The 24,548-nt window shown below is 45.2% G+C and overlaps 2 protein-coding genes across 3 annotated transcripts in view; both read left to right on the top strand.

Annotated features, from left to right (window-relative positions):
• Nucleotides 1-14,659, top strand: part of PKD2L1 (polycystin 2 like 1, transient receptor potential cation channel) — a 43,397-nt gene extending 28,738 nt beyond the window's left edge. The window contains exons 9-22 of the mRNA XM_053668659.1: nucleotides 3,871-3,998; nucleotides 4,447-4,700; nucleotides 5,633-5,857; nucleotides 6,028-6,256; nucleotides 6,920-7,090; nucleotides 7,269-7,450; nucleotides 7,757-7,877; nucleotides 8,725-8,823; nucleotides 9,033-9,154; nucleotides 11,958-12,084; nucleotides 12,836-12,954; nucleotides 13,199-13,322; nucleotides 13,457-13,478; nucleotides 13,634-14,659. Of these exons, the coding sequence (XP_053524634.1) occupies nucleotides 3,871-3,998; nucleotides 4,447-4,700; nucleotides 5,633-5,857; nucleotides 6,028-6,256; nucleotides 6,920-7,090; nucleotides 7,269-7,450; nucleotides 7,757-7,877; nucleotides 8,725-8,823; nucleotides 9,033-9,154; nucleotides 11,958-12,084; nucleotides 12,836-12,954; nucleotides 13,199-13,322; nucleotides 13,457-13,478; nucleotides 13,634-13,884 (2,174 nt within the window). The 3' untranslated portion in view covers nucleotides 13,885-14,659. The remainder of the gene's footprint in view (nucleotides 1-3,870; nucleotides 3,999-4,446; nucleotides 4,701-5,632; nucleotides 5,858-6,027; nucleotides 6,257-6,919; nucleotides 7,091-7,268; nucleotides 7,451-7,756; nucleotides 7,878-8,724; nucleotides 8,824-9,032; nucleotides 9,155-11,957; nucleotides 12,085-12,835; nucleotides 12,955-13,198; nucleotides 13,323-13,456; nucleotides 13,479-13,633) is intronic.
• Nucleotides 14,660-15,828: 1,169 nt separating this feature from the next.
• Nucleotides 15,829-22,942, top strand: BLOC1S2 (biogenesis of lysosomal organelles complex 1 subunit 2). Of its 2 annotated transcripts, XM_037166339.2 has the most exons (5): nucleotides 15,829-15,932; nucleotides 16,307-16,423; nucleotides 19,794-19,913; nucleotides 20,821-20,925; nucleotides 22,453-22,942. In XM_037166339.2, exons 1-5 carry the CDS (start codon nucleotides 15,836-15,838, stop codon nucleotides 22,482-22,484), a joined length of 471 nt encoding a protein of 156 aa, XP_037022234.2. In that variant the 5' UTR covers nucleotides 15,829-15,835; the 3' UTR covers nucleotides 22,485-22,942. The 2 variants fall into 2 exon arrangements, with proteins under 2 accessions (XP_037022234.2, XP_037022235.1); XM_037166340.2 differs by lacking the exon at nucleotides 16,307-16,423 and having other exon boundaries at nucleotides 15,861-15,932.
• The last annotated feature ends 1,606 nt before the right edge of the window (nucleotides 22,943-24,548 follow it).

Genomic DNA, 24,548 nt, shown 5'->3' with positions numbered 1-24,548 from the left:
AATGTTGAAACAATTTTGCATTCTATTTTTACTACTATTTCAATGGCTGTATCATAGTCCATTAAGTAGCTCAGAGACATCATAATTCATTTAACCATTGCTTCTCTGTAGGACATTTAGGCTATGTGAAATTTTTTGATGTTATAAATAATCCAGGTACCACTTTTGTGCATATGATGCTTTTTCCTCCTTTGGGACTCATCTGTGTCTGAATATGATTTTTGATACAGATTTCTATACAATTATCCACTTACATCCAGAATGAACAAATTGAAACTTCTTTAAGATGGTGATCTTTTGGATTTACCCAGTACTGTTCCAATTCAGATATTAAACTGTTCAAGTAGAGTTTTCTTTTCTTTTTTAAGATTTTATTTATTTATTTTTAGACAGAGAAGAAGGGAGGAAGAGAGAGGGAGAGAAATGTCAGTGTGTGGTTGCCTCTTGCATGCTCCCAGCTGGGGACCTGGCCCACAACCTAGGCATTTGCCGTTACTGGGAATTGAACTGATGACCCTTTGTTTCACAGGCTGGTGCTCAATCCACTGAGCCACACCAGCCAAAACCCAAGTAGAATTTTCTTATAAACTTGGAGTTTTCTTTATAAACTTCCTTATAAACTTATAAAGAACATCTTATAAACTTGCATGATCCAGACCATTCAGGTTGATTTTTTTGAAGGGGTGTCAGAGTCCCTACTCAGAGTGATACTTGGATGTAATGGAGAGCGGTGGCTAAATTCAGCCTTTGTAGTAAGGCGGACCTGAGTTTGGAATGAACTTTACTTGCTGCTATATGATCTTTGGACAAGTTATTTAGTAACATTCTGGGTCTCAGTTATCTGCACAAAATGCAAATAGCAGTTCCTACTTTATGAGAATTTTTTCCCCTCAGGATTATAGGAGACAATGTATGCAAAGCCTGGTGAATAGTAAGTATTGATGAATAGTAAATAATTGTTATTATTCAGTAACTGTCAATATGATGTGAGGCCAAGGTTAAAAGGCATGCTTTGGTGTGTCTAGGAAAACTTAACTTCTGTCCAAGAAGAGAGAAAAAAGCAGATGCTCTGTGTTGGATGGTGACACCATTGCCTGATTTCTGAGTCCCCCTCAGAGCCCCCCACTGCCATGCAGTCATTGCCCAGTGTCTGGGCACTTCCTGGAGTGAAGCCCTCAATACATACATGAGGCAGAAATATACGGACACACAGACATCTGATATGCTGATCCAAATTCTACCTCCTTCCAGCTCCCACCTGTCCTCTGGTCTAGTGTCATGTTTTGAAACACAAAGAGCAATTCCACTCCTTCACTGGATCTTAAAGGAAGGAACCTGGAAGGCGAGCCACTGCCTGTGGCAGGAACCCCCTCCATGTGCTCCGCAGTCTTTTGCTGACACTCTCAGAAGTGAGGTGGATGTTTGTGAGGGGTCTGTTTCATAATCAAAAGCATGAATGCTCAGGAGGTTCAGTTCTCTGAGACTGGAAAATGGAATAATAATAGTAGCATCTAACACACAGGGCTGTTGTAGGATTAAATAAAATAGGCATGTCAAGCATGCAGTAAGTCTTCTGCATGTCAGTGGGCATTTGACCAGGTGTAACCATTTTGCTCGTGATTCATAGCCTTTACCGTCTTGGGTAATAATCAGAGGTGTTATGCCTCCATAAAGGGTTGACAGCCGGTTCAGAGCCATGTTAATTCTGAGCAGTAACAGATTTGGAGAATTAGAAAAGAGAAAAACCTATGGCAATGAGCATCACCTATTGGCCACCCAGAAGTGCAACAATGTAATCAGCTTAGGTCATTAGGAAAAGTTCAGATCACTGACCGTCCCCTCTAACTGTGTAACAAAATGGGCACTTAGCAGACAGAAATTTGTTTTCCCGCCCATTTTCCAGAACCAGAAAAGTTGAATCTGAGTCTTCCCAATACTTAGGATAGGTAACCACAAATTTGGGTGAAAGAGAAATAAAGTCGTTGGTTGGACTTCATTGACTGGAATGGGGAAATGGGAGGAACAAAGCTTTCTTCTTGGCTGGTTTCCGCTTAGACAAGTGTGATGTGGCTGGTGTCTAACGTGAGGCCCCAGGGGCCCCCTCTTCCTCCAAGTCATGCCCTTTCCAGATAGGGTGGTAGGAAAAAATATAACCTAAGATTTGAAAAAAATTCTTTAAGGGAACTGCTCATAAGAAGCCAAACAAACCCCTCTTAAATTTTTCTTGTGGGAATTACAGACTTACAGAAAAGTTGCAAGAGCAATACAAAGAATTCTTATACACTTTCACCCAGATTTCCCAAAGGAGCATTTTTTCCTTGCTTGCTTTTCCTTTATCATTCTCTGTCTCTATCTACACACACATACAACTGTTTGTGAGTAAATTGCAGACGAAATGCCCCCTTACTCCTATACTTTAATGTGTATTTTCTGAAAATAAGAATATCCTTTTATCAAAGTCAAAAAAGTATCACTGATTCAGCACTATCATCTAATGAAAAGACACTATTACAATTTCACCAATTATTCTACTTATAGTTTTTATAGCAAGAGAAAAAAGTTATGGTCTGGGATATAATCCTAAATGTACGTATTGCATTTATTTTTCATGTTTTTTAATCTCTTAATCTACAACAATTCTTTAGTCTTTCTTTATCTTTCATGACCTAGTGAAAATATTTAGTAACAAATCATAATTTTAGCAAATTATAAACTACAGAAGAAAAGAATCCACAAGTTTATACTGAGATACATAAATGAATAAATAAATGAGGAATAAGGGAAAACCCTTCCTGTAGAGACTGCCAACTAGAAGTGCCGAAGGGATGATGAAATGAACAAATTCCAGCTCAACTCCCATAAGGCGAAAGTCATCAATGGATACTAACATGAGTAGGTTGAAGGTTGGTGAGTAATAGGACATTTACATAGTTTCAAAGCATCTTCCCACAACATATGTATTCATTACAAAGAGGACAAATAATAATTTTACATTGAGGAAAGCTGGAAGACCCTGCCCTAACAGGAATCAAAATTAATGTTAGATATTTGTGCCTTTGATATTCTTCACAAAAACGTATAACATGGATTGAAAAACAAGCAAACATTCAGGTGAATCTAAATTGAGGGACAGTCTTTAAAATAAATGGCTTATCATCTTCAAATTCTGCCTTTGAACTAGAGAATTTATGCCTTCCCTCACGAGCCCTACTTTAGACTCTGGGTGTCCATCTTAGGAAGGCTGAGGGAGATCCAGTTCTTCAGGGCAAAGGCCAGGTCTTCTTTGAGTTCCTCTCTCGGGACAGCACCGTGCCCATCAGGATGCACTGAGGCTGGAGGCACCACGCTTTCCTCCCACTTGCGTGACTGCAGCATCACTGACTCCAGGGCCCAGGAGACCACATTTCTGCTGTAAGGTGTGTGGCCAGGGCCTCGGAGTGCTCTAGAGTTTGGAGGCACTTTCCAAGGTCATAAATACAAGACAAATAAAAGGAAGCACTACCTGATGCAGAAGGTGAAATTTTCTTGGCTCTGGGGTGTAAGAACTCAGAAGTTAAGCTGGTTCAGGAAGAGAAAAGTGAATTTTCAGAATGGCGATGTGAAGAGACAATTACTGAGTGGAGTTCAATCTTTCTGAGGTGAGTTGGGGGCAAAGAAGGAGACCTTGTAGCCACAACTCTTCCTTAATGCAGTCCCTGGTTTCCCCAATGCCGCCATCAGCCTCCCCCATCAACTCTAGGATGTGGGTCCGATGGGCTTCCATCTAGATAGCATCTTAGTCCCAGGGCAGTGGTATTTTCTGGTTGTTGGTTTTTTTCCCCTGGAGATGGGAACAATGAGCAAGACACAGCCTCTTGGGTTGGTTTCTAGTGACCTACGGAATGACAAGCTCCAGCGCCTATTACTACACCAAAGTGATGTCTGAGCTCTTCTTACATACCTCGTCTGATACCAGAGTCTCCTTCCAGGCCATCAGCAGCATGGCGGACTTCTGGAATGTAAGTATCAGGCCACCTCTGCCCCTCCCCATCCTTCTCAATGGCCACAGGCCAGGGTTCAGGGATGTCCAGGATCAGGATCAGACGGCAGATCAGGCCATATCCAGAGACCAGGTCATTCCAGGATTAGGCTGAGTTAAATGGTCAAGAAGGAGCTAATGGGTCACACTAGAGTTAAGGTGGAGGTAGGTGAGAGATCTGGATGACGATCTAAGTGTCAAGCCTGCAGTTAGACCAGTATTGGAACTCAGGGGTGAGGTTGAACTAAATACATTTAAAATAAAGAGTAGGTCGAGATCTGGTCAAGGTTCATGGGTGAGCTGAGGAGTCCAACAAAAGCAACCTGGGGACAAGCTGGGGAGGGTGGCCAGGGAGTAAGAGCAAAAGTCATTCTGAAGGTAGGTGTCAGGATGAGGCTGGGTCAGGTCCAATTCTGCTTGTGGTCTAGTTTGCCCAGGGCCCACTACTGGACAGTTTGTATTGGACCAAATGGTACAACAATCAGAGCCTGGGCCACGGCTCCCACTCCTTCATCTACTATGAGAACATGCTGCTGGGGGTTCCAAGGCTGCGGCAGCTGAGGGTCCGCAATGACTCCTGTGTGGTGCACGAGGACTTCCGTGAGGACATTTTGAGCTGCTATGATGTCTACTCTCCGGACAAGGAAGAGCAGCTCCCCTTTGGGCCCCTCAATGGCACGGCGTGAGTGAATCTCCTAGTAAAGTCACGGAGCTTGCCCCTCTAGCTTGACACCATGCCAGGGTTTGGAAACTGCTTCCACAGAGCCTTAGGGAGAAGCAGAGGAGAGCCTTAGCGGGGCTCAGGGGCAGTGGGTGATGGTCCGGGTCATTCAGGAACAGAGAAGGTACATTAGCAAACAGAGCCATGGCCTCAGGACTTGTTTTCACACACAGGCCACAGGTGCGTCTGGCCTACTCTGGAGGCAGTCCTGCCAGAGAAAGCATTTTTCTCTTGCCCAGCAGTCCCTTGGGGCAGGGAGAATTGATGACACGTGGACACTGCCAGGAGTCATGGTTGGAAGTCTAACCCTTGGGACTAATAGGGAGAGCAGCAAGGGATGGAGTGTGAATGTTGTTAGGAAAGAAAGGGGGAAAGGATGGCTAGGATGGGAACGAAGAGGAAGGAAAAAGGGCCCAGGGCAGAAAGTTTGTGATCGGAACAGTGATGGGGCTGCGCAGACCTGTGCACAGTCTCAAGAGCAGAAAGGGTCTTTGCTGGCTCATATGGACCAGGTGCTTCCCTTATGGGGACTACTCAGGTGGGGGTCAAAAGTGGGGGTTGGGCTTGTCATCCATAGTTTTGGCTGACATCATGAAAAATGAGGAAATTTATTTTACATTTGAGTTTCAGTTTGGCCACTAACAAGCTGGAGAATCTCACATAGCTCTGGGTCTTGATTTCCTCACTTGCCAAATGTGGATGTTTACCCTTAGTTCCCCAATAATTGTTAACATCAAACAACTTAACATTTATGAAATATACATACATGTGATATGTATATATAGTACATGTGAAATGGTAAAGCCCAGATAATCATGAAGTATTGCTATTGCCTTGGGAGATCTGCTTTAGGTTGGCTCAGACCTCTGCTCAGAAGGCTTCTTCCTTGGCAGGTGGACATACCACTCACAGGATGAGCTGGGGGGCTCCTCTCACTGGGGCCAGCTCACAAGCTACAGTGGAGGTGGCTACTACCTGGACCTTCCGGGATCCCGACAGGGCAGTGCAGAGGCACTCCGGGAGCTTCAGGAGGCCCTGTGGCTAGACAGGGGCACTCGGGTGGTTTTCATTGACTTCTCAGTCTACAATGCCAACATCAATCTCTTCTGTGTTCTGAGGTGGGTCCCCTTTCCCTACTGCATCCCTCCATCCGTGGTTCTTGGTTCCCTTCTCCTCTGCTCGAGACCCTTTCCTGAACATGTACCCTGTAGTAGGGATGGGGAGAGGTGGGGATGGGAGGAAGTGTCCCGGCCCAGGCCCCACCAAACAGCTGCCCCTCCTCCCACAGACTGGTGGTGGAGTTTCCAGCTACAGGAGGTGCCATCCCATCCTGGCAAATCCGCACAGTTAAGCTAATTCGCTATGTCAGCAACTGGGACTTCTTTATTGTTGGCTGTGAGATCATCTTCTGCATCTTCATCTTCTACTATGTGGTGGAGGAGATCCTGGAGCTCCACATCCACCGACTTCGCTACCTCAGCAGCATCTGGAACATTCTAGACCTGGTAGTCATCTTGGTGAGGAACAGATATCTTGGACTTGGCATGTATTTGGAGGAGGTGGGGGGATCCATCCTGATAGGTGCTCCAAGCTATTTCTTTTGGAGTCCCAAGTTCACCTTATGACATCTGGTCAAATCCCTGTGTAACAGATCTCTAAGCCAGAGGCTGATATTTCCCTGGCTCAGCACTGGGAAAGCCTTGTCTCCCACATCCCTTCTCCCTCTAGTCTGTGACCCGGGCTCTGTTCTTTCTTTATGTACTTGATACTCTGTTCCTCCTCTGTCTCTTGCCCTTATGATCTATCTATGTCTTTGAAGTTCCTGCCTTTTCTCTTGTATTAAAATATTCTGCCTGTTTATCTTTGTCTCCTTCCTATTAAAAGGACACATTAATTTCTTGACCAAGGCTGGGAAGTGGTGGGGGAAATAAAATTACTTGGCTGCAGTTCTCTATGGCCCTTGACACCCAGGTATTTACCACTGGCCCCAGAGCCTTCTCTTGGGCTTTAAGACATTCCCCAATAATCACATCCAGTTCCATCTGAACCTGGATAGTCAACAACTCAGTAGCTAAGGACGTTTTGTTTCCCACCTGTCTTACCTACCCTTGTGACTTTATTGTTGAAGTTCTCTTGGGATCCCCTTGACTTCTCTGACCCCTCAACCCCCGTGATGACAGCTCTCCATTTTGGCTGTGGGCTTCCACGTATTCCGGACCCTGGAGGTGAATCGGCTGATGGGGAAGCTCCTGCAGCAGCCAAACACGTATGCTGACTTCGAGTTCCTCGCCTTCTGGCAGACACAGTACAACAACATGAACGCTGTCAACCTGTTCTTTGCCTGGATCAAGGTACTCTGGGACTCCTCACTCCCAGCTTCACTTTGGGGTACTCATTCTCCCTTCCTCAAAACTCATCCCATTTTCCTTGTCTGGTTTGGCAATCCTGGGGCTTCCACAGCCTGGAGTGGACTGTTTAAAGCTTTTCTGTTTTCTTCCTTAATCGCCTGGTTCAACATGATCCTGCCAGATATTCAAGTACATCAGCTTCAACAAAACCATGACTCAGCTCTCCTCCACGCTGGCCCGCTGTGCCAAGGACATCCTGGGCTTCGCTGTCATGTTCTTCATCGTTTTTTTCGCCTACGCCCAGCTTGGCTACCTGCTTTTTGGGACCCAAGTGGAAAATTTTAGCACTTTCATCAAGTGCATGTGCGTGTCCTGTCCCTTTCACTCCTCCCTGGCCCCTTACCCCCCAGCTCCATGGATGTAGGTTTCCTTGGGGTACATTTGTATGGGCACATCTGTGCTAAAGCATCTGTGTGAGAGTCTTTGGAAGCCCCGATGTGTGTGCTCAGGTATCTGTGCATCTTGCTCTGTCTCTATCAGGTGGGCTGGAGGTACAGTGAGGGGTCTTTCTGAGTCCATTGAAAAGCAGTTAAGAAAATGGGATGAGGGTGTGGGTTGGGGTCAGGGTTATGGTTAGGCTCTGGGTGAAACCCAGTCACGGTCTCTTAGTTTCACTCAGTTCCGGATCATCCTTGGGGACTTTGACTACAATGCTATCAACAATGCCAACCGCATCCTGGGACCTGCCTACTTTGTCACCTACGTCTTTTTCGTCTTCTTTGTACTCCTGGTAAGGGTCCTTCTGAGTAGTGGGGATTTGGAACCTCAGGGGAGAAGTGTAGAGGGCCTTCAGGGTGGGCTTTTTACACCCCCACCCTGTTCTTCATTCAGGATTACAATGGTTTTCTCAAGGATGGGGAGTGTGTGTGTGGGGTGGATCATCCGGGAGCCAGCTAATGTGGTCAGTGTGGTCAGCACAGTCAAGTATTTTGCACAGTATAAGAGAATCTGCAGGCTCCCTCACTAACATCAAACCCCTCTCCTCCAAGGGTGGAAAGGGAGAGAAAAGTGCCTTATGAGAAGTGGCTGCCCCTGGAAGCTTCTATGCCTGACCTCCAAACCTCCCGTTCCTCTGGGGACTGATGGCTATTTTTATAACCACTACTTTGTATTTATTCTCTCTTCCTGACAACCATGAGAGATCAGGGTTTCATTTTTATTAAAAAAGTAGCAGGTTTCTTTATTTTATTACTGAATGGGGGTACAGATATAGATTAGGGATAGATGATTAAGAGAGCACAATTATATTAACACCTTGAAAAAGTTTCTGGCTTCAGTGCTTGGTAGGCCCTTTTATGAAGGAGGTCTGCGGCACATGTTGAGGTAGTTTTCTGATCAGGTCACTACAGCAAATGAGTGAGGACACCAGGTTGATGAGTAAGCGTGGTCCATCACTAACAGAACTGTGCTGAAAGGCAGGGCTCTGGGTACCCTGAGATATAGGGGTTAGTGGGCTGCAGGGCTGGGCTCGAAAGCTTTGACCCATTTAGAACATGTGTCTAGAACCTTAATAGCACCAGTGGGCTCAGTGTTGTAGGTCTGGGGGCGAGGACCCACATCCCCACTTTATCCTCTAGAACATGTTCCTTGCCATCATCAATGACACATATTCAGAGGTCAAAGAGGAGCTGGCTGGACAGAAGGATGAGTTACAGATTTCTGACCTCCTGAAACAGGTAACTACTCAATCTCCTTGAGCTGCATGTCTACATCAGGTTGCAGGTCCAAGGCTCTGTGTCCTGGTCTATTTCTGACTAGTGTAGGGGCTTGTATCCTTGTGTGCCTTCAGTTTATCCCTGGAAGCCTGGCATCCTATGGGTGGAGGTGGGCGCAAGGGATACTGAGGAGGCTGTGGGACTTGTGCTTGTTTCCTTTCCCCTTCCAGGGATACAACAAGACCCTAATGAGGCTACGTCTCAAGAAGGAACAGGTTTCCGATGTGCAGAAGGTCCTGCAGGGTGGGGAGCAGGAGATCCAGTTTGAGGATTTCACCAACACCTTAAGGGAGTGAGCAATCAGAGATCCAAATTTCTCTGACTTTAGTCTATAAATCCTTGATCTTCAACCATACATACATCCTTTGCCTATAAGCCTCTGATCTTGGCCTATGGACCTCTGACATTGGCTAATAGGCCTTCAACCTTCACCTATAGGTCTCTGATCCTGTCTTTCAGAATCATGCCTGTAGTTTAAAGGTCTCTGACCATTAGTATGTGTGGTGGGGGGCGGTGGCACACCACCTGCAGACCGTGTGCCCTGCTGCGGATGAGACTAAGTCCTACCAAGACATGATCTGCTTGGGGAGGAAAGGTGGCTGATCTCTCAAAGGAGAAGGGCGTTGAGCCTGTTCTTCAGTGGGCTTTTATTGGGTTTAATCTGCATAGCAATACAGGTAAAGTTCATCAATCATTGTCAGGCAGTAAGAATCAAACAGTAGATAACATTCAAATAACTATGAGGGCTTATTCTGAGTCAGGGTCAGATAGCTAAAGGGCCATAAAACTCTGAGAAACAAACTCATTTTATGACTGGACCTTTATCTTTTAAAGTGAGGGCATTCTTAGCAAAGAAGCTTTCACAGGATTTTATGCATTCTTTCTTAGGCCCAATTGCCCCAGGGAATGCCCATTCCAGCGCAGGGTCACACCCACCTCCAGCACTGTTTCAAGCTTAAGTAAGGCAGCCAGGAAATTAGGAGACTTTACGAATAGAGTGAGGACTCAGGCCCTTGAAAAGCCAAGGAGTGAGGGTCCATCACCCCTTTTCTTTAGTCCCCTAAGTCCTTCCCTGATGGCCCCTTCACTATCCTGTCTTAGGTCATCCCTCCCTTGAGGAATCTTACCCATTGGCTAACCAGTCATCCGCCCAGGGCCAGGCAGGGTGAAGTAAAGGGGGTAGAGGCTGTGCCCCTGGCAGGAGGATAAGCTTTGTCTCCTTAGTGGCTTATGGTCCCAAGGTCTCTTTACTCAGCCTTAGCCATGGGGGGTTACAGCTTCTGAAACCAGGCAGTACAGTATCCAACAGACCATGTTCTATAATGTTCTGGACCTTGTTTAACCAACTCTTAGGACTATAATAATACAATTCCCTGATCTTTGTATATAGCCCTCACTGCCACAAAATTCTGATCTTGGTTCTTTGCTCCCCACAAACACTGGTCTATTTCCTTAGCCATTCTCTTTCAGCTTCCCAATTAAACATATTAACAAACACTGAAGAAATATATTGTAAACACCAGCTGCAGGCCAAACACTGAGTAATAAATCGTTGATCATTGCTAAGGTATCCAGTGAAAGATGGGACACAGCAGGAGATATGGCCATACAAATAAGCAAGGGCCACCGTGGGAATAGCCTCAAACACTGTTGTAGACCACTCCATCTGGTTTCAGGAATTGTAGCTCTCTGCCCCTTGTGGCTTGAGGGTGAGTGATCGACTGCCTCTGGAATGTGAGCCACAGGAGACAAAGCTTGTCTCTGGTAGCAAACACTGCCTCAGTTCCTCTCCCTGCCCCCAAAGCTTGGTTGGAAGTCAATGACGGGTAAGACCCCTCACAGTGGGGGGCAACCTAAGCCAGACTCGATCACTTGGGAGGCCTTCATGGAAGGACTGGGGGGGGGGGCTGCAACAAAGAGCAATGGACTCCCCCCCCCCCTTGACAAAGCCCAAGTCCCCATGTTCTCTGGGAGAAGTGTTTCCTGGCTCTAATCCTCTTAAGCCTGATACCTCATGGGGAGGGTGAAGCTCCTTTCCTTGCTAAAGCGTGTCCTGGGGAAAAGAATCTGGCACCACAAAGACTTGCTGATAAACCTGTGAAATCTGCTCTGCTAAGAGTGCTTTCATTCATATGATAAAGGTCAAAGAGGAAATGAGTATCTCTCCCAAAGTTCCTGCAACACTGACTCAGACTTCGAAGCCCTCAGATTTCTTTGTAATGTTATCTACTGTTTGATCCTTGCCGCCCTGTATTCCTGTGTATTACAACCCAATAAAAGGCTATGGAGAGGGTGCTGGGGGCCTTTTTTTCCTTCAGAGAAACTGGCTGCTGTTGGCCTTTGTCTCCCCAGAGAAATTGACCATCCCTCCTCCCCAAGCAGATCACGTCATATCTCTGTCATATTTATTCTCGTCCATGGCACTGGGGAGACTCGCGGAGAAGTCACCCCCACAAAACACTATCACTCTATCCAAAGAACAGGGTACCCAGGAAGCACTTTAAGCAGAGAAGGGGTATTGTATATTTAGACCTGCACTTTAGAAAGATTAATTACTCTAGTTGCATCTAGTTGGATTTCAGGTAGGGAGTAAAAGGGAAGCTGAGGGTCTAGGGGCCGGGTTGTTCAGAGGCAAAGAGATTTTGTACTAACCCCTATAGGAGATCACATGGGCTGAACCTAGTCAGCAGGAGACAGGGATGAAAGAAATAGATTCACGTGGTTTCTTTTTCTTTCTTTTAAAAAAGATTTTATTTATTTATCTTTAGAGGGGAAGAGAAGGAGAGAAATATCAATGTATGATTGCTTCTTGCGCGTCCCATGCTGGGAACTGGCTTGCATGTGCCCTGACTGGGAATCGAACCATGATCCTTTGGTTCGCAGGCCCGTGCTCAATCCTACACCAGCCAGGGCTCACATGGTTTCTTGAAGGTAAAATTGCTAGACCCTAGAGATCCTGGCTATCCTATGTGGTCTCCTTCTTCCTCAGAGAATGAGACTCTTGCCAGAGTCTGGCTAAAAGAGTAGGGAGTCCATAATCAAGACATCACAGTCAGGGCATGTCAGAAGGTATTTCATCATCCTGTTCTCTTCAGACTGGGGCATACAGAGCATGAGATCACTGAGCTCACGGCCACCTTCACCAGGTTTGACCAAGATGGGAACCGTGTCCTAGATGAGAAAGAGCAGAAACAAATGCGACAGGACCTGGAAGAGCAGAGGGTGAGCTGGTTGGTGGAGAGGTAGTATAAAGAAACTGCTCACCCTGCCCCCCGTCAACATGCCCAGAACATAAACCCAAACTGAAAACCTTCTAACAGATGGGCAGGAAAGAGCTGTCTAGAACAGTGGTTCTCAAACTGCTGCACATTAGAATACCTGGGAGCTTTTACAAATCCTCATACTCAGGCCATAGCCCCTAGACCAGAATCTTACTGTGGAAGGGTGGGACATGGGGTGCCAGAAATCAGTACTTTTAAAAACTCCCCAGGTGATTCTAGTGTACAGTCAAGATTGAGAACCATTGCTCTCTAAAACAGTATTTAGGGGAGAAAGGACCAATTTCTCAAGAATCCCTGATAACCACTTCTCCTTGGGAATTTCCAGCTCTGATCCTTAGTTGCCCTTGCTCCACCTGCTTCATCCCTATCTCATGTAGACCTAAAAGTCAAGGGCAGGAGAGACAGTGCAAGGAATTCTGGTATTGTCAGTCCTGTCCCAGACTGAGCTGGCCTCTAGTGAACACCTCATTAATCAAGGCCTCGAGGAGCTTGTGTGTTGTTTCTTCAGGAGGTGATTACCTCCCTGCAGTTGGGCCAACTTTGTGTTTAGCACCACTGCTCTGATCCCATCAGCTCCAGAGTTTGAGGGCAAGAACTAGTGTCCAAGGCCTGTTCCTGAGAACCCATTAGAACCAGAGCTGATGGCTTCCCAGAGTCATCTTCCCCTCTCTGACTTCTGCCTTCCTGATCAGGTGGCCCTCAATGCTGAGATTGAGAACCTGGGCCAATCCATTGTGAAGAATCCACCAGGCAAGTCGGGTCCAGAGGCTACTGGAGCAGGTGACTGGGTTTCAGGAGAAGAATTCTACACGTAAGTGCAGCCGGGGCCCAGGGCTGTGTTTAAATATCCTTCCTTGAGCCTTTTTTCATAATTTTCTAACCCCTTGTCCTGGCCCAGGAAGCTTCTGCCTAGCCCCTTTAATTCTGCCTAAAGGCTGGATCTTACCTTCCTCAGTCCCATCCAGGCACACACCATTCTGTCCCCTCCCCCTGTAGACACTTGGTCCCCTAAAAACATCTTTGTGCTTCCTCAGTCTCTCTCAAATCCTGCATAGACTCACAAGGAGAGTTCTGCAGCTGGAGACTGTCCTGGAAGGTGTCATGGCCCAGGTTGATGCTGTGGGCTCAAAGCTAAAAATGCTGGAGAGGAAGGGGCAGCTGGCTCCCTCCTCAGACAGGGTGAGTGGCTCTTCACCTGGGTTCTCTTGACTCCCAAAAGCTGAACTCTACCATCTGCTCCACTCAGTGGGTATAGGCAAAACATTTTTGAGATCTGTTTTCAGGCTATTGGGGGCACATGTTCTTCACAATAGTCAGTGTATAAGGGAAGGTGGGGTAGGTGGGAATGCCTAAAGGTGGTTGCTCTGGCCTGAGGGATGCCTTGGCCTCTAAAAGATGGTCTGGGCTTGGACAATCAGATCCAGATAGGAGGGAATTGGGATGCAAAGTCCTCTTTCTAATAACCTGTCTGTCCCTTTTTCTTTCAACAGGGGGAACAGGTATGGGGAAGCACCTGCAGCCAGCCCCAGCTGTGACTCCAGCCCCCTGGGGAGTCCAGGGTGGGCAGAGCAGTGGTTGGGGAGGGGTCCTAAAGCATGAGACAGCAGGCTCCTCTCTCACTGCCTCCCCAGAGGCCCCTCTGCACGTAGCCTCCACTTCTAGGGCAACAGTTCCCACCACTGCTGTTGGCGGGCACCACCCTGTGTTTGGCCTTTTGAGTATAACTGGGCATCATGCTTAGGCCTGTGATTCAGTGTTTCTGTGTGTAGCTCTGTGGCTCTGCATAGCTCTGTGAAATAATATCTCCCCCTGGGCCTCTTACTCCCTGTGCTTCCGGTCTCTGCTGTAGTGATTAGACAAACAAAAAGGTCAGTAACAAACAGAATGAAGGAAGGGAGGGTAATGACTTCCTCAAGCATTTGGACTGCCATGATTTGTGAAAGAAAGTAGAAGCCAAGAGTAGCAAAATCTAGCTGTCCTCCTATTTGCCAGTGTATGTTATCCTTTGTAGATCTAGAGATCAGCTGCTAGAACCTATTGGGTTTTCGTCTTCGCCATAGAGTCTTCCTGTAGAAGAGAAGGGGAAGCCGTATAGGAGAGGAGGCCTTCTCGTGTAGGGCAATTATAATATTTGCAGAGGAATTGCAGTGATGACCTCCCCAACCTGAAGGCTCAGTGGGGAAGCCTGCTCCCAACATTCTGCAGAACACTGGGGACTGATGAGGCTGTAAACTAAGATGAAGATGGAGCCTGAGGAGGGTCAGGCAAAGAACTGACCTCAGAATTCATAGATCTTTGAACTAATGTGTGTTGGGCTCTGACTCTATTCTTCTGGTGACCACCAATAAAAATCCTTAGGAAAATCAGGATGTTGCACTTTCTTCTGAAATTGTAAGGGGAAGAAGAGAGGTGGAACTGTGAGCCATCCTTGTACTTGGGCTAGGGAGAGCTCATCCCTACTGGGAGGTCTGGAATGGAGGCAGTGACAATGGGAAGAGCTGGCCTGCCCTAGGAGTCCTGAAATGAGAACTTCTGGCTCACAGGAATGGTTGGAACTGCTGGGCACTCTGATTATACCATCAGAGACTAGAGACACTGACCTAAGGAAATCTGGTTCTCAGGATGAAGAGAGTAAGGTCATCCCCTTGCTCCGAGGTGGGGGACAGTGGGTGTATATGGGAGGGTGAGAGGGTACAGGTGGAGGATAACCAGGGAGGGATAAGATAAATTCACCAGATTTTGGGTGTACAGGTCTACATTACAAGACCTGCTAGCTATATTCCCTTTCCCTTCCTCTGTGATTTTTGTCTCTTCCTCATTACGCACCCTCCATGGTTCCCCAGTCACTTTTTCTCACCTATTCCCTTCGCTCACTCCTGTTCTTCCATCCCATCAAGTACACTCTATACGCCCAGGAGACTTGTGAAAGAGCTAAATGCAGTTAAGATAACCAGTGTATTCTCAGCCCTGAAAAAGTTACGATCTAAGCTTTCTTATAGAAAGGCTGTATCGACAGAAGAGAAGTAGGTGCCAGCCTACAGCTTAAGAAACAGGGGCTGAAATGTGGGTGTTAGTCCAGGACACTGGAAGGGAGAGTTTCCGGCTCAGGGAATCAATGCCTGAAGGTTTCCCTAAGTTTGAATGAGACTACTTTCAAAAGCGTAGATTCCCTGAGCAGACAGACTCTGGCGACTAAACTGGGGTGCGGAGTCTTTGGGGAGGGGTAAACTGTCTCTAGTGCCTTTGGTCAGCAGACCAACCCCTGACAGGTCCTGAGTCTTACTAGACTAGCGACCCCCTCTAGGGCAGCTATCCTCAACTTTTTTTGCACCAAGGACCGGTTTCGTGGAAGACAATTTCTCCATGGGGGTGGGAGAGATGGTTTTGGGATAATTCAGGCGCATTACATTCTAGCTCACCTGCTGCTGTAAGGCCCTGTTCCTAACAAGCCCTGACCTGAACTGGTCCTAGGCCCAGAGTTTGGGGACCCTTGCTCTAGGGAATGGCTACAGGGATGAATGCATCCTCAGTTCCAGACTCTGCGACTCTTGACAGTGGGTAGACTCACTACAACCTTTCTTAGCCTCTACTTCGGCTCCTTGCTTACACTTTATCACTCAGTATTGAGTGGCAAGCGTTGGCAAGCCAGGGCTTTGGTCGGGGAGAGTAGGAGGGGCGCGCTCCCCGTGCGCATGCGCGCGCATCGCAGAGCCGGAAGCAGCGCGGGGCTGAACATGGCGGCGGCGGCGGAAAGTGTCCCGGTGAGCCAACGAGAGGAGCCAGTTAGAGGTACGCCGAGTAGATGGAGTTGAAGTGTCCAGAGGGAGACTTGGGGCTCCGGTTGGGACCCTGGATGCTGGGGCTTGCTTGGCCGGAGTGGGCATGTCGGAGGGGCGTACCTCTGTTTATGCAAGTGTTTGTTCTGTCCGGGCGAGTGAGATGGCTTGGCCGGGGAATCTGGCGCGGGCTGAAGCCAGTGCAGGCTAGCAGAGTTGCTGTGTCAGGTGGGGCAAGGACGAAGTGAGGGACTTGAAATTATGACACGTGGAGAATTCAGCCGACTTGATCGAATGAAGACAGGTGGAGCGTTGTGGGGAGCAGATGCTGTGGCTGGATTAGGACCGGTGTGGGGCAGGACACTTACTCATTCTCCTCTGATCCAGACGATGCCGCGGTGGAAACAGCTGAGGAAGCAAAGGAGCCCGCTGAGGCTGACATCACTGAGCTCTGCCGGGACATGTTCTCTAAAATGGCAACTTACCTGACTGGGGAACTGACGGGTGAGGCGGGGTCTGGGTTGATTCGAGTAATGCGGTGCACCCCTCGCTGGAGCTGTGGTTTGGCCTGGGGAGACCTGAGAGGTGCTCCCTAACCCCGCCTGCCCTGAAACATGCCTGTTGGAAGTTTGGAATTATCCTGAATGGGAAAGAGGTCCATTTCTTCCCTGGAGAAGATCACGAACTACCTTAATACATAAAAATACTTAATACAACTCTTCAGGCTTCCGTACTGCACACTAATGTTGAGAAAACAAAAGAGAATTTATCAAGAAGTGCTTCCTTGGGGGAGGTGTATTTTGAGTAGGGTTGTGAAGAGCATGATGGGCCCCATAGGGGAGAAACGACTAGTAAGTGAAGTGGTATAAGCGAGTAGTTCGTTTGGCTGAAACAGCAGTATTTACTGGGGCAAAAAGAAAAAGGATTGGGGGATGGAGAGAGACCAGCAGATTTGGGGACCTGTTAGGTTGGTGTCAGGATTTGGTGATTCACCCCTTGGGAGATGATTAAGTATTTGGTTCATGGTGTATTTCCAGGTGAACGAATGATCTGCGTGTGGAGGAGGGCCAGAAGGTGAAGTCTGGTCCAGTTTGGCCTCTCATAAGCAGTTTTTGTATTGTTTTACTTCCACAAGAGATTACTCTGAGCTAGATTTGGGAGACAGAATCTACGAGAAAAGGCTTGATGTACAGTAGAAGGGCTTGTGAGTCTCTCTCAGTCTGATTCTTTGTCTCTGAGCAAGAGAAAACAAGTACCAGAATCTAGACTTTTGGCCTTTCTTTAAAAATCTCCAAAGATGTGGCAATACTAGTCCCCCATTCTCAGGAGGCTGTGATTGATTGGAGCTGAGCAGCAGCATCCTTTAAATGCACTAGTGCTATGCAGTTGGTCCCCGCCACTCCGTTTTCTCCCTTTTGCCGAGGCCTAGTGTCAGTTGCCATTTACCACTGTTCTTACACTGTCGTGTTTTTAGCACTGGTACACAAGTGGTTTTCTGCACTAATATCTCTATAAAAATTGATAAACTAAATGATAAACTAAGAGGACCACATATTCCAAGAAGTGGGAGAGAGTGTATTTCTTTGTGAAAGTGAGTTATCCTATGTGTTTAATATTCAAACACCTGACTTGGTTCATCCATTAACACATTCTGGCTCGCTTCCAAGTATTTGAGTGTCTGTTTTAAAGACACTAATTTGGTAGTAGAGAGTATAGGTATGGAGGAAAGAGAGACCACTGAACAGCATTTCAGATGAAAAGTAATGATGGCCTGTGACGGTGTTGGAAAAAGGAATGGAGAGGTGGGCATGGGTGCAAGAACATTATAGAGGTGGAATTTTTAGGACTTGTTGAAGTGGGTATTGAGGGAGGGGAGCAGCCTAAGATGGATGTGTTTGAGCCATTAAGCCTGGGTGGTACCAGCCGCCAACATAGGGAAGTTGGAAAGAGGAACCATATTTAGTGTGAAGACAGTACTTTCAATTTTGGCTTGGTTGATTTTAGATTTTAACAGGACACTACACTCAGTTGACAGTTCTCAAGTCACTCGGGTAAGTTGCACGTGAGTCCAGAGCTCACCCGAGAGTGATGGGAGCAGGAGAAACAGACTTGGGAGTTTAACCTGCATGGTACTGTGAGCTGAGGCTGTGCGAGAGGAGATTGGTAAGGAATTGCTTAGAGGTAGATAAGAGGGCCTTGATTAAAATCTCAGGGAATGCCGGTATGGGGCAATTACTTTCTTTTTAATAGTAGCTGAAGCACCTAGGTTTTCAAATAATTAGTTAATAAAATTAATTTTAATCAGATTGTAATTTCCCCCAATTATTATTCTTACTTGCACAAATGCTTTTAAAAAAATGATTTATTTATTTATTTTTAGAGAGAGGGGACAGGAAGGAGAAAGGGGGAGAGAAACATCAATGTGTGCTTACCTCTCACGTGTCCCCTACTAGGGACCTGGCCTGCAACCCAGGCATGTACCCTGACTGGGAATCGAACTGGCAACCCTTTGCTTCACAGGCCTGTGCTCAATCCACTGAACTACACCAGCCAGGGCTGCACAAATGCTTTTTTGAGTTTGAAAGGGAATGCCTCGGCTGAGAAAAGTTGGAAAGTGATAGGTAAGGAGGTTGGACTAAAAAGGATCTGTCAGAGAAACCTAAAAAGAACAGTTAGAAGGAGATTAAAAAATCAGTGTAATACAGTATACAGTGCTATAGCAGCGAAGGGAGAATTTCATGAAAAGAGGGAGATCATAGTGTCAGATACTACAGGGAGGATCAGGAGAATAACTATGGGTTTCATATGGTTAGGAGAGCACTGGTGACCTTGGAGCATGTAATTTCTCTGGGTGGTGGGGACAGAGGGCAGACTGCAAGGGTTCACATGAGTGAATGGTGAGGAAGAGGAAGCAGTGAGTATAAGCTGCTCTTTCAAGAGGATTATCAGTGAAGCTCCTTTGCTTTTCTGAGCAAATGAGAGCGAATGGAGGCAGTACTTTTGGGCTGGAAGAAACCTGAATCTGTTTCCAGATAGGGAGTTTGGAAATGTAAAAGAAAGGAGATGATTGAAGAGAGGCCCTGAAGAGGTAGAAGCTTTGGGGATCCAGAGTGCAAGAGGAGGAGTTGTCTTGGCAGGTGTAGGAGCAGTTTATGTCAGTGGGCTTGGCTTTCGGGAATAGTGGAGAAGAAGCCTTGTGCTTTGAGTAGGGGGTGGGGAAGAGAATTGAGGATATGAGAAGCAGGCAAGTGGTTTGGGAAAGTCAGTGCATAAAATGCAATATAGAATCAATCATACAGTAATAAATGAGTTACTAGGGAGTGAGGAGGTCCTAGTTGATTTTATATATACTTATGATGCAATCCCCAATTTACATGTTTTCACACTGTAAGAATACCGAGACTATTTCATTTCCTTTTTCTTAGGGCAGGGGGTGTCAAACTCCTTTTCACCAGGGGGTCATATCAACCTTGAGGTTGCCTTCAAAGGGCTGAATATAATTTTAGGACTGTATAAAAGTAACTAACTATTCCTTAACTAGGGCCAAGGAGTTCGGGGCTGCCACCACCAGGTAGAAACAAGGTAGAGGGCCGGATACAGCCTGAGGGCCTTGTGTTTGCCACCTGTGTCTTAGGGCATAAGTTTATTATATCCCTTTCTAACCTGGATCCTGGTTCCTGGATCTTAATTGGTTTAAATACTTTGCTGATTGTTGCCTGAGTTTCTACTTAGACATCAGAACACACAAACTGAGTATAAATGTCATTGATCAAAAGTGTCTTGCTCTTTTGACATTCCCTAGGTCCTGCCTTGAACACATTTCTATGATATAAGACAAATATTAAAGGCATTGTTTCTTCTGTTTGTTTTAAAGCCACCAGTGAAGATTATAAGCTCCTGGAAAATATGAATAAGTTAACCAGCCTGAAGTATCTTGAAATGAAAGATATTGCTATAAACATTAGTAGAAACTTAAAGGACTTAAACCAGAAGTGTAAGTAATAACTTTTATAATCAAACATGTTTGTAATAAATGTTCTTTTGTGCTTGAGGCCAGGGAGAAGGGGAGGAAACAGACCCCTGTACTCAGGGAGCTCATTTTCTGAAAGTGAGTTACAAAGTCAAGGTGGACTTCTTCCATTCTGGGGTGCAGTGTTTTTTGGAGATTCGGTTATTTCTGCATCTGAATCTTGATTTGATCATTTTATTCCTGAAAGGGGGTGGGGGACAGAAAGGGTGGCCAAATTCTGATTTAACAGTGAAATCAGTGAGTTGACTTAACAATGAAATCCATAAGGGACTACTCTAGACCCTGGCTGGGTAGCTCAGTGGATTAGAGGGTTGTCCGCATACGCCAAGGTTGCAGATTGGTTCCCTGGTCAGGGCACGTACAAGAATCAACCAATGAATCCATCAATAAGTGGATCAACAAATTTCCCTCTCTCTCCCCACACCACTCTAAAATCAATAAGTTAAAAAAGGAGAAAGAAGGACTACTCTATAAACAGAAAAACCGGCACATTTATAAATGGAAAATGCTAATTTAGACTGTTAGAATATATTTTTCTATTAACTTATATTTGTGTTCCCTGTCTCCTTCTTGGTCTGGGGTTGGTCTAGAAGACCAAGAAATGGAATCAGTAATGGAAAGATTGCTTGAAGAGCAGGGAATTGAAAAGAGACAGTTAATGGATGAGAGAGACTTGCTTTGTCTAGGTCACAGTCATGCCTGATCAGCTAGCTGCTGTCTTCTAAAGTGTTTGTCCCGCTCATGACCAGAATCATGTCACCCCTCCCTGTGTGTTTTAGGCAGAGCTGGAGAGAAAGCGGCATTCTTACTTTTTCACTCTATTCAACTTGTTGAGGCCATATAAGCATGTGGTCTGTTTTTGTTTTTAAAGATGCTGAACTACAGCCTTATCTGGATCAAATCAATGTTATTGAGGAGCAAGTAGCAGCTCTTGAGCAGGCAGCCTACAAGTTGGATGCATATTCAAAAAAACTGGGTAACCATTTTTATTTCTGTCTTCATCTAATCAGAGTACCTGCCAGTATGACCTTAGCTAATATAATTAACTTTTATCATGTGCCTACAATGATTCATTTGAGTCCTCACAAAAACCTAGTGAGAATAATTTTTTAGTAGTAGTAGTAGTAGTAATAAAAATAACATTTCCTGTGTACTTGCTCTGCCAAGAGCTGTTCTTAGTGCTTTACTTACATTATGTTTTTATCTTCCCAATAACCTATGAGGTAAGTACGTGATTTTAACACCCTTTCTGTAGAGGAGGTAATTCCAAATCAGTCCGATCAGTGCAAACCAGATCTGACTGATTAGAAAGCTTAAGCTCTTAATTGTGGTTCCACAGGCCAAAGCATCTTTAATAATAGCTACAAATGTTGTAAAAAACAGAATAGTCAGTTAAAGGGCTTCATGAAGGATTACTTTTTCTTTAAGGAGGAAATTGTACTTTTAGTTTTGAGAGCTTGCTAACTGGTTCTGGCTCATGTATCCACAATTAAAAATAACAAAATTGTTATTATCCTAAATATAATTTACAAATTATTTTTGTTATTGACAGTTGACTATTTCAAGAAAGTGGTTTGTAGCAGACGGAGATTTGACATGGGTGGTAATTAACAGTTTCATTGACCACAATTTTTTTAATTCTTTTTTTTTTTTTAAGATTTTATTTATTTATTTTTAGAGAGAGGGGGAGGGAGAAAGAGAAGGAGAGAAACATCAATGTGCGGTTGTCTCTTGTGTGTCCCATATTGGGGACCTGGCCAGCAACCCAGACATGTGCCCTAGACTGGGAATCCAACCTGTGATCTTTCATCTTTTGTTTCATACGTTGACGTTCAATCCACTGAGCCACGCTGGCCAGGGCTCACTGACCACAATTTAATTTACTGAATGGTCACTGTGCACCTTACTATGTAGAAGGCGTTGTACCAAGGTGCTTACAAAGTATTAAAGAAAAAGGGAATCCACCCCTTAAGAGGCCCATTTGATGGTCTTTTAAATCTTTGTATCTTTCAAAATTGTTTTCCAGGGATAAGGAAATAAAAGGTGAAACATACCTTTATTATACTCCCTGAGAGTTCCAGTCTGGCTTCGAGAGGAGGCTGGCACAGTGCCTAGAGAGGCAATTTCCTGTGCTCCTGGTGGCTCAAGGACCAGTAGATCTGCTTCCTCCTCCTGGTGGGGCTGAGTAGGCGCTGTTCGCAGGGTTAGAACATAGCGAACTTGTGTTAGGTTCTCTATTCTGTGTGTGTGTTTCACTTCTTACTGTAGGCTGTGCTTATCAGTGAGATTTGGACAGATATCCAAATATTTGTCCTTAGCCAATGGGGTGGTGAACCCTGATGGTGTGACTACAATTTGTACAGTTGGATAGCTGATGAAATTGAAGCTGATATATTTTAAAGAAATGTAATAGATATTTTTAAATTTGTTTGGAAATGCTAACGAGAGAATATCTTTGTAAGAGCCAGTTTTAAATACAACTCCCTCTCCCTGCCTCCCGCAGAAGCCAAGTACAAGAAGCTAGAGAAGCGATGAAAGCCTTATTCCTGTGGGACAAAGTCTTTTTTAATGTGGAAGAATGTTTTATAAGACCTGAGTCTGAAGCTGATTTATTCAGCCTCAGATTGAACTCCTCCAAAGGAAACCATGTTGCCATCCCGGAGACGTCCCACCACTGGAGTTCAACTGGAGAACTGTGGCTACTCCTGCATTTCTCTTGGGGCAGTACCCCTCAGAAGCTCACACTTACAAAGTCTTACCTTTTACTTGAATGCTTAATTATCCATTTAGGACACAGAGTCTCTCCAAGTTCAGGATAAACCTGGGCTTTTCAGTCGAACATGAGAGGGCTTTTTTCCTCTACATTATTTTCTTAAGTGGCTGGATTTTGAGTTACTGTGTAAAGGGTTGTTTTTTCTATTGATGCTAATGTATTGCTAACAAGATTCTCGATTAAAAAAGGAAAACAAAATAAAGTTCTTTATAGTTTGTCATCTTGTGAGAGTTAGTAATGTACTTTTCCATAACATTGCAAATAATAAAAAAATCTTACAGTAATTTCAGGCTGAGTCTTCTCGACTGAGCAGAAACACTGAGAGGAGCATTGCGATAGCTGGGTATACATGATGGGCCCTCCTTTCCCTTCTTCGAGACAGTCATGTCAGAGGATGGATGGCGTCTTGCCATGGACTCCCTTTTGGAAATGTGATAAAGACAGGATGTGTATGTGTGAGGTGGGGAGGTGGGCCGCCGCTCACAAGAAAACATTTTATAAAATATCTTTCTACTTATGTCTGCAGGGTCAGGGGCCTCCTGGGGCCCCGATCGTCTTCCTTGCAGACCAAAGACATCAGTGGATGGAAGATACTGACTGACCAGTTTAGTTTAGAAGGCGGGCAGCCTTACCCAGAGTTGGGTGTTAGCAGCTAGGACGGTGCCCGCAGTCCCAGTTCCATCTCTAAGACAATTAACTTTGTTTCTGTCATTTTCCACTGTCTCTGCTCCAGACCACAACTGTTTATCTTCTCCTCCTCTTAATTATTTCATTTACTTCTGCTTTAATTTTTATTATCCCCTGCCTCCTGACTTTGGGATTAGTTTGCTCTTTTTTGGTTCCTGGAGGTGTAATGTTCCTTGATATAATTTTCTGTTATAATATTTAAATGATTTGTTTTTGGTAATTTTTTTTAGAAGTTTTTGTAGTTTGTCCAGCATTGAATAAAAGTCCTCTGTTAATAATACTTTCTTTGGGTCAGAAATAAGTCTGCCTTGAGAATACACTACTTCTATTGCAGAGATATCATTCCCTTGGTTTTGGAGTTCTTAAGACCCAAGATTTTTTTTTTTTTTAAAGGTGTTATGCATTTACTTTTAGAGAGAGAAGGGAGGGGGAAAAAGGAGAGAAACATCAATGTGCAAGAGATACATTGATAGGTTGCCTCTCCCACACCCCAAACTGGGAAACCAGCCTGCAACCCAGGCATGAGCCCTCACTGGGAATCAAACCTGTGACCTATGGGTTCACAGACTGGCACTTAATCCACTGAGCCACACCAGCCAGGGTGAGAGTTTTTTTTTTCTAATACAGACATTTGTAGCTATAAACTTAACTTTTAGAACTGCTTTTTGCCACATCTACAAGTTTTGGCATGTTGTGTTTCCATTTTGTCTCAAGATTTTTTTTTTCTTTTTTACATTTCTTTTTTGGTACATTGGTTGTTCAGGAGTGTGTTGTTTAATTTCCACATATCCATCAATTTTCGTTTTCCTCCTGGTTTTGAATTTTAGTTTCACAGCATTGCAGTTGGAAAAGATACCTGATATAGTTTCTATTTTCTTGAATTTGTTGAGATTCGTTTTGTGGCCTAACAAATGAACATCCTAGAGAATGTTCCACGTGCTTTGAGAAGAATGCGTGTTCTAAAGCCAGACTGGCATGCATGCAAGTCCTCTGTGTTTTCCTTTTTTCAATTACCTTTTTTGTTACTCTGACATGTGGTGTTCAGCTATCTTAATCTACCTTAATTCTCATGGATGAGTTTTCATAAACTTTCTATTTTAGAATAGTTATAGATTTGCAGAAAAGTTTTAAAAGATAAT

Source organism: Artibeus jamaicensis, unplaced genomic scaffold (genome assembly GCF_021234435.1).
Source record: "Artibeus jamaicensis isolate MK-2021 breed Jamaican fruit bat unplaced genomic scaffold, CSHL_Jam_final contig_490, whole genome shotgun sequence".
Classification (NCBI taxonomy): Eukaryota; Metazoa; Chordata; class Mammalia; order Chiroptera; family Phyllostomidae; genus Artibeus; species Artibeus jamaicensis.
This window is presented reverse-complemented; position numbering and strand designations above follow the sequence as displayed.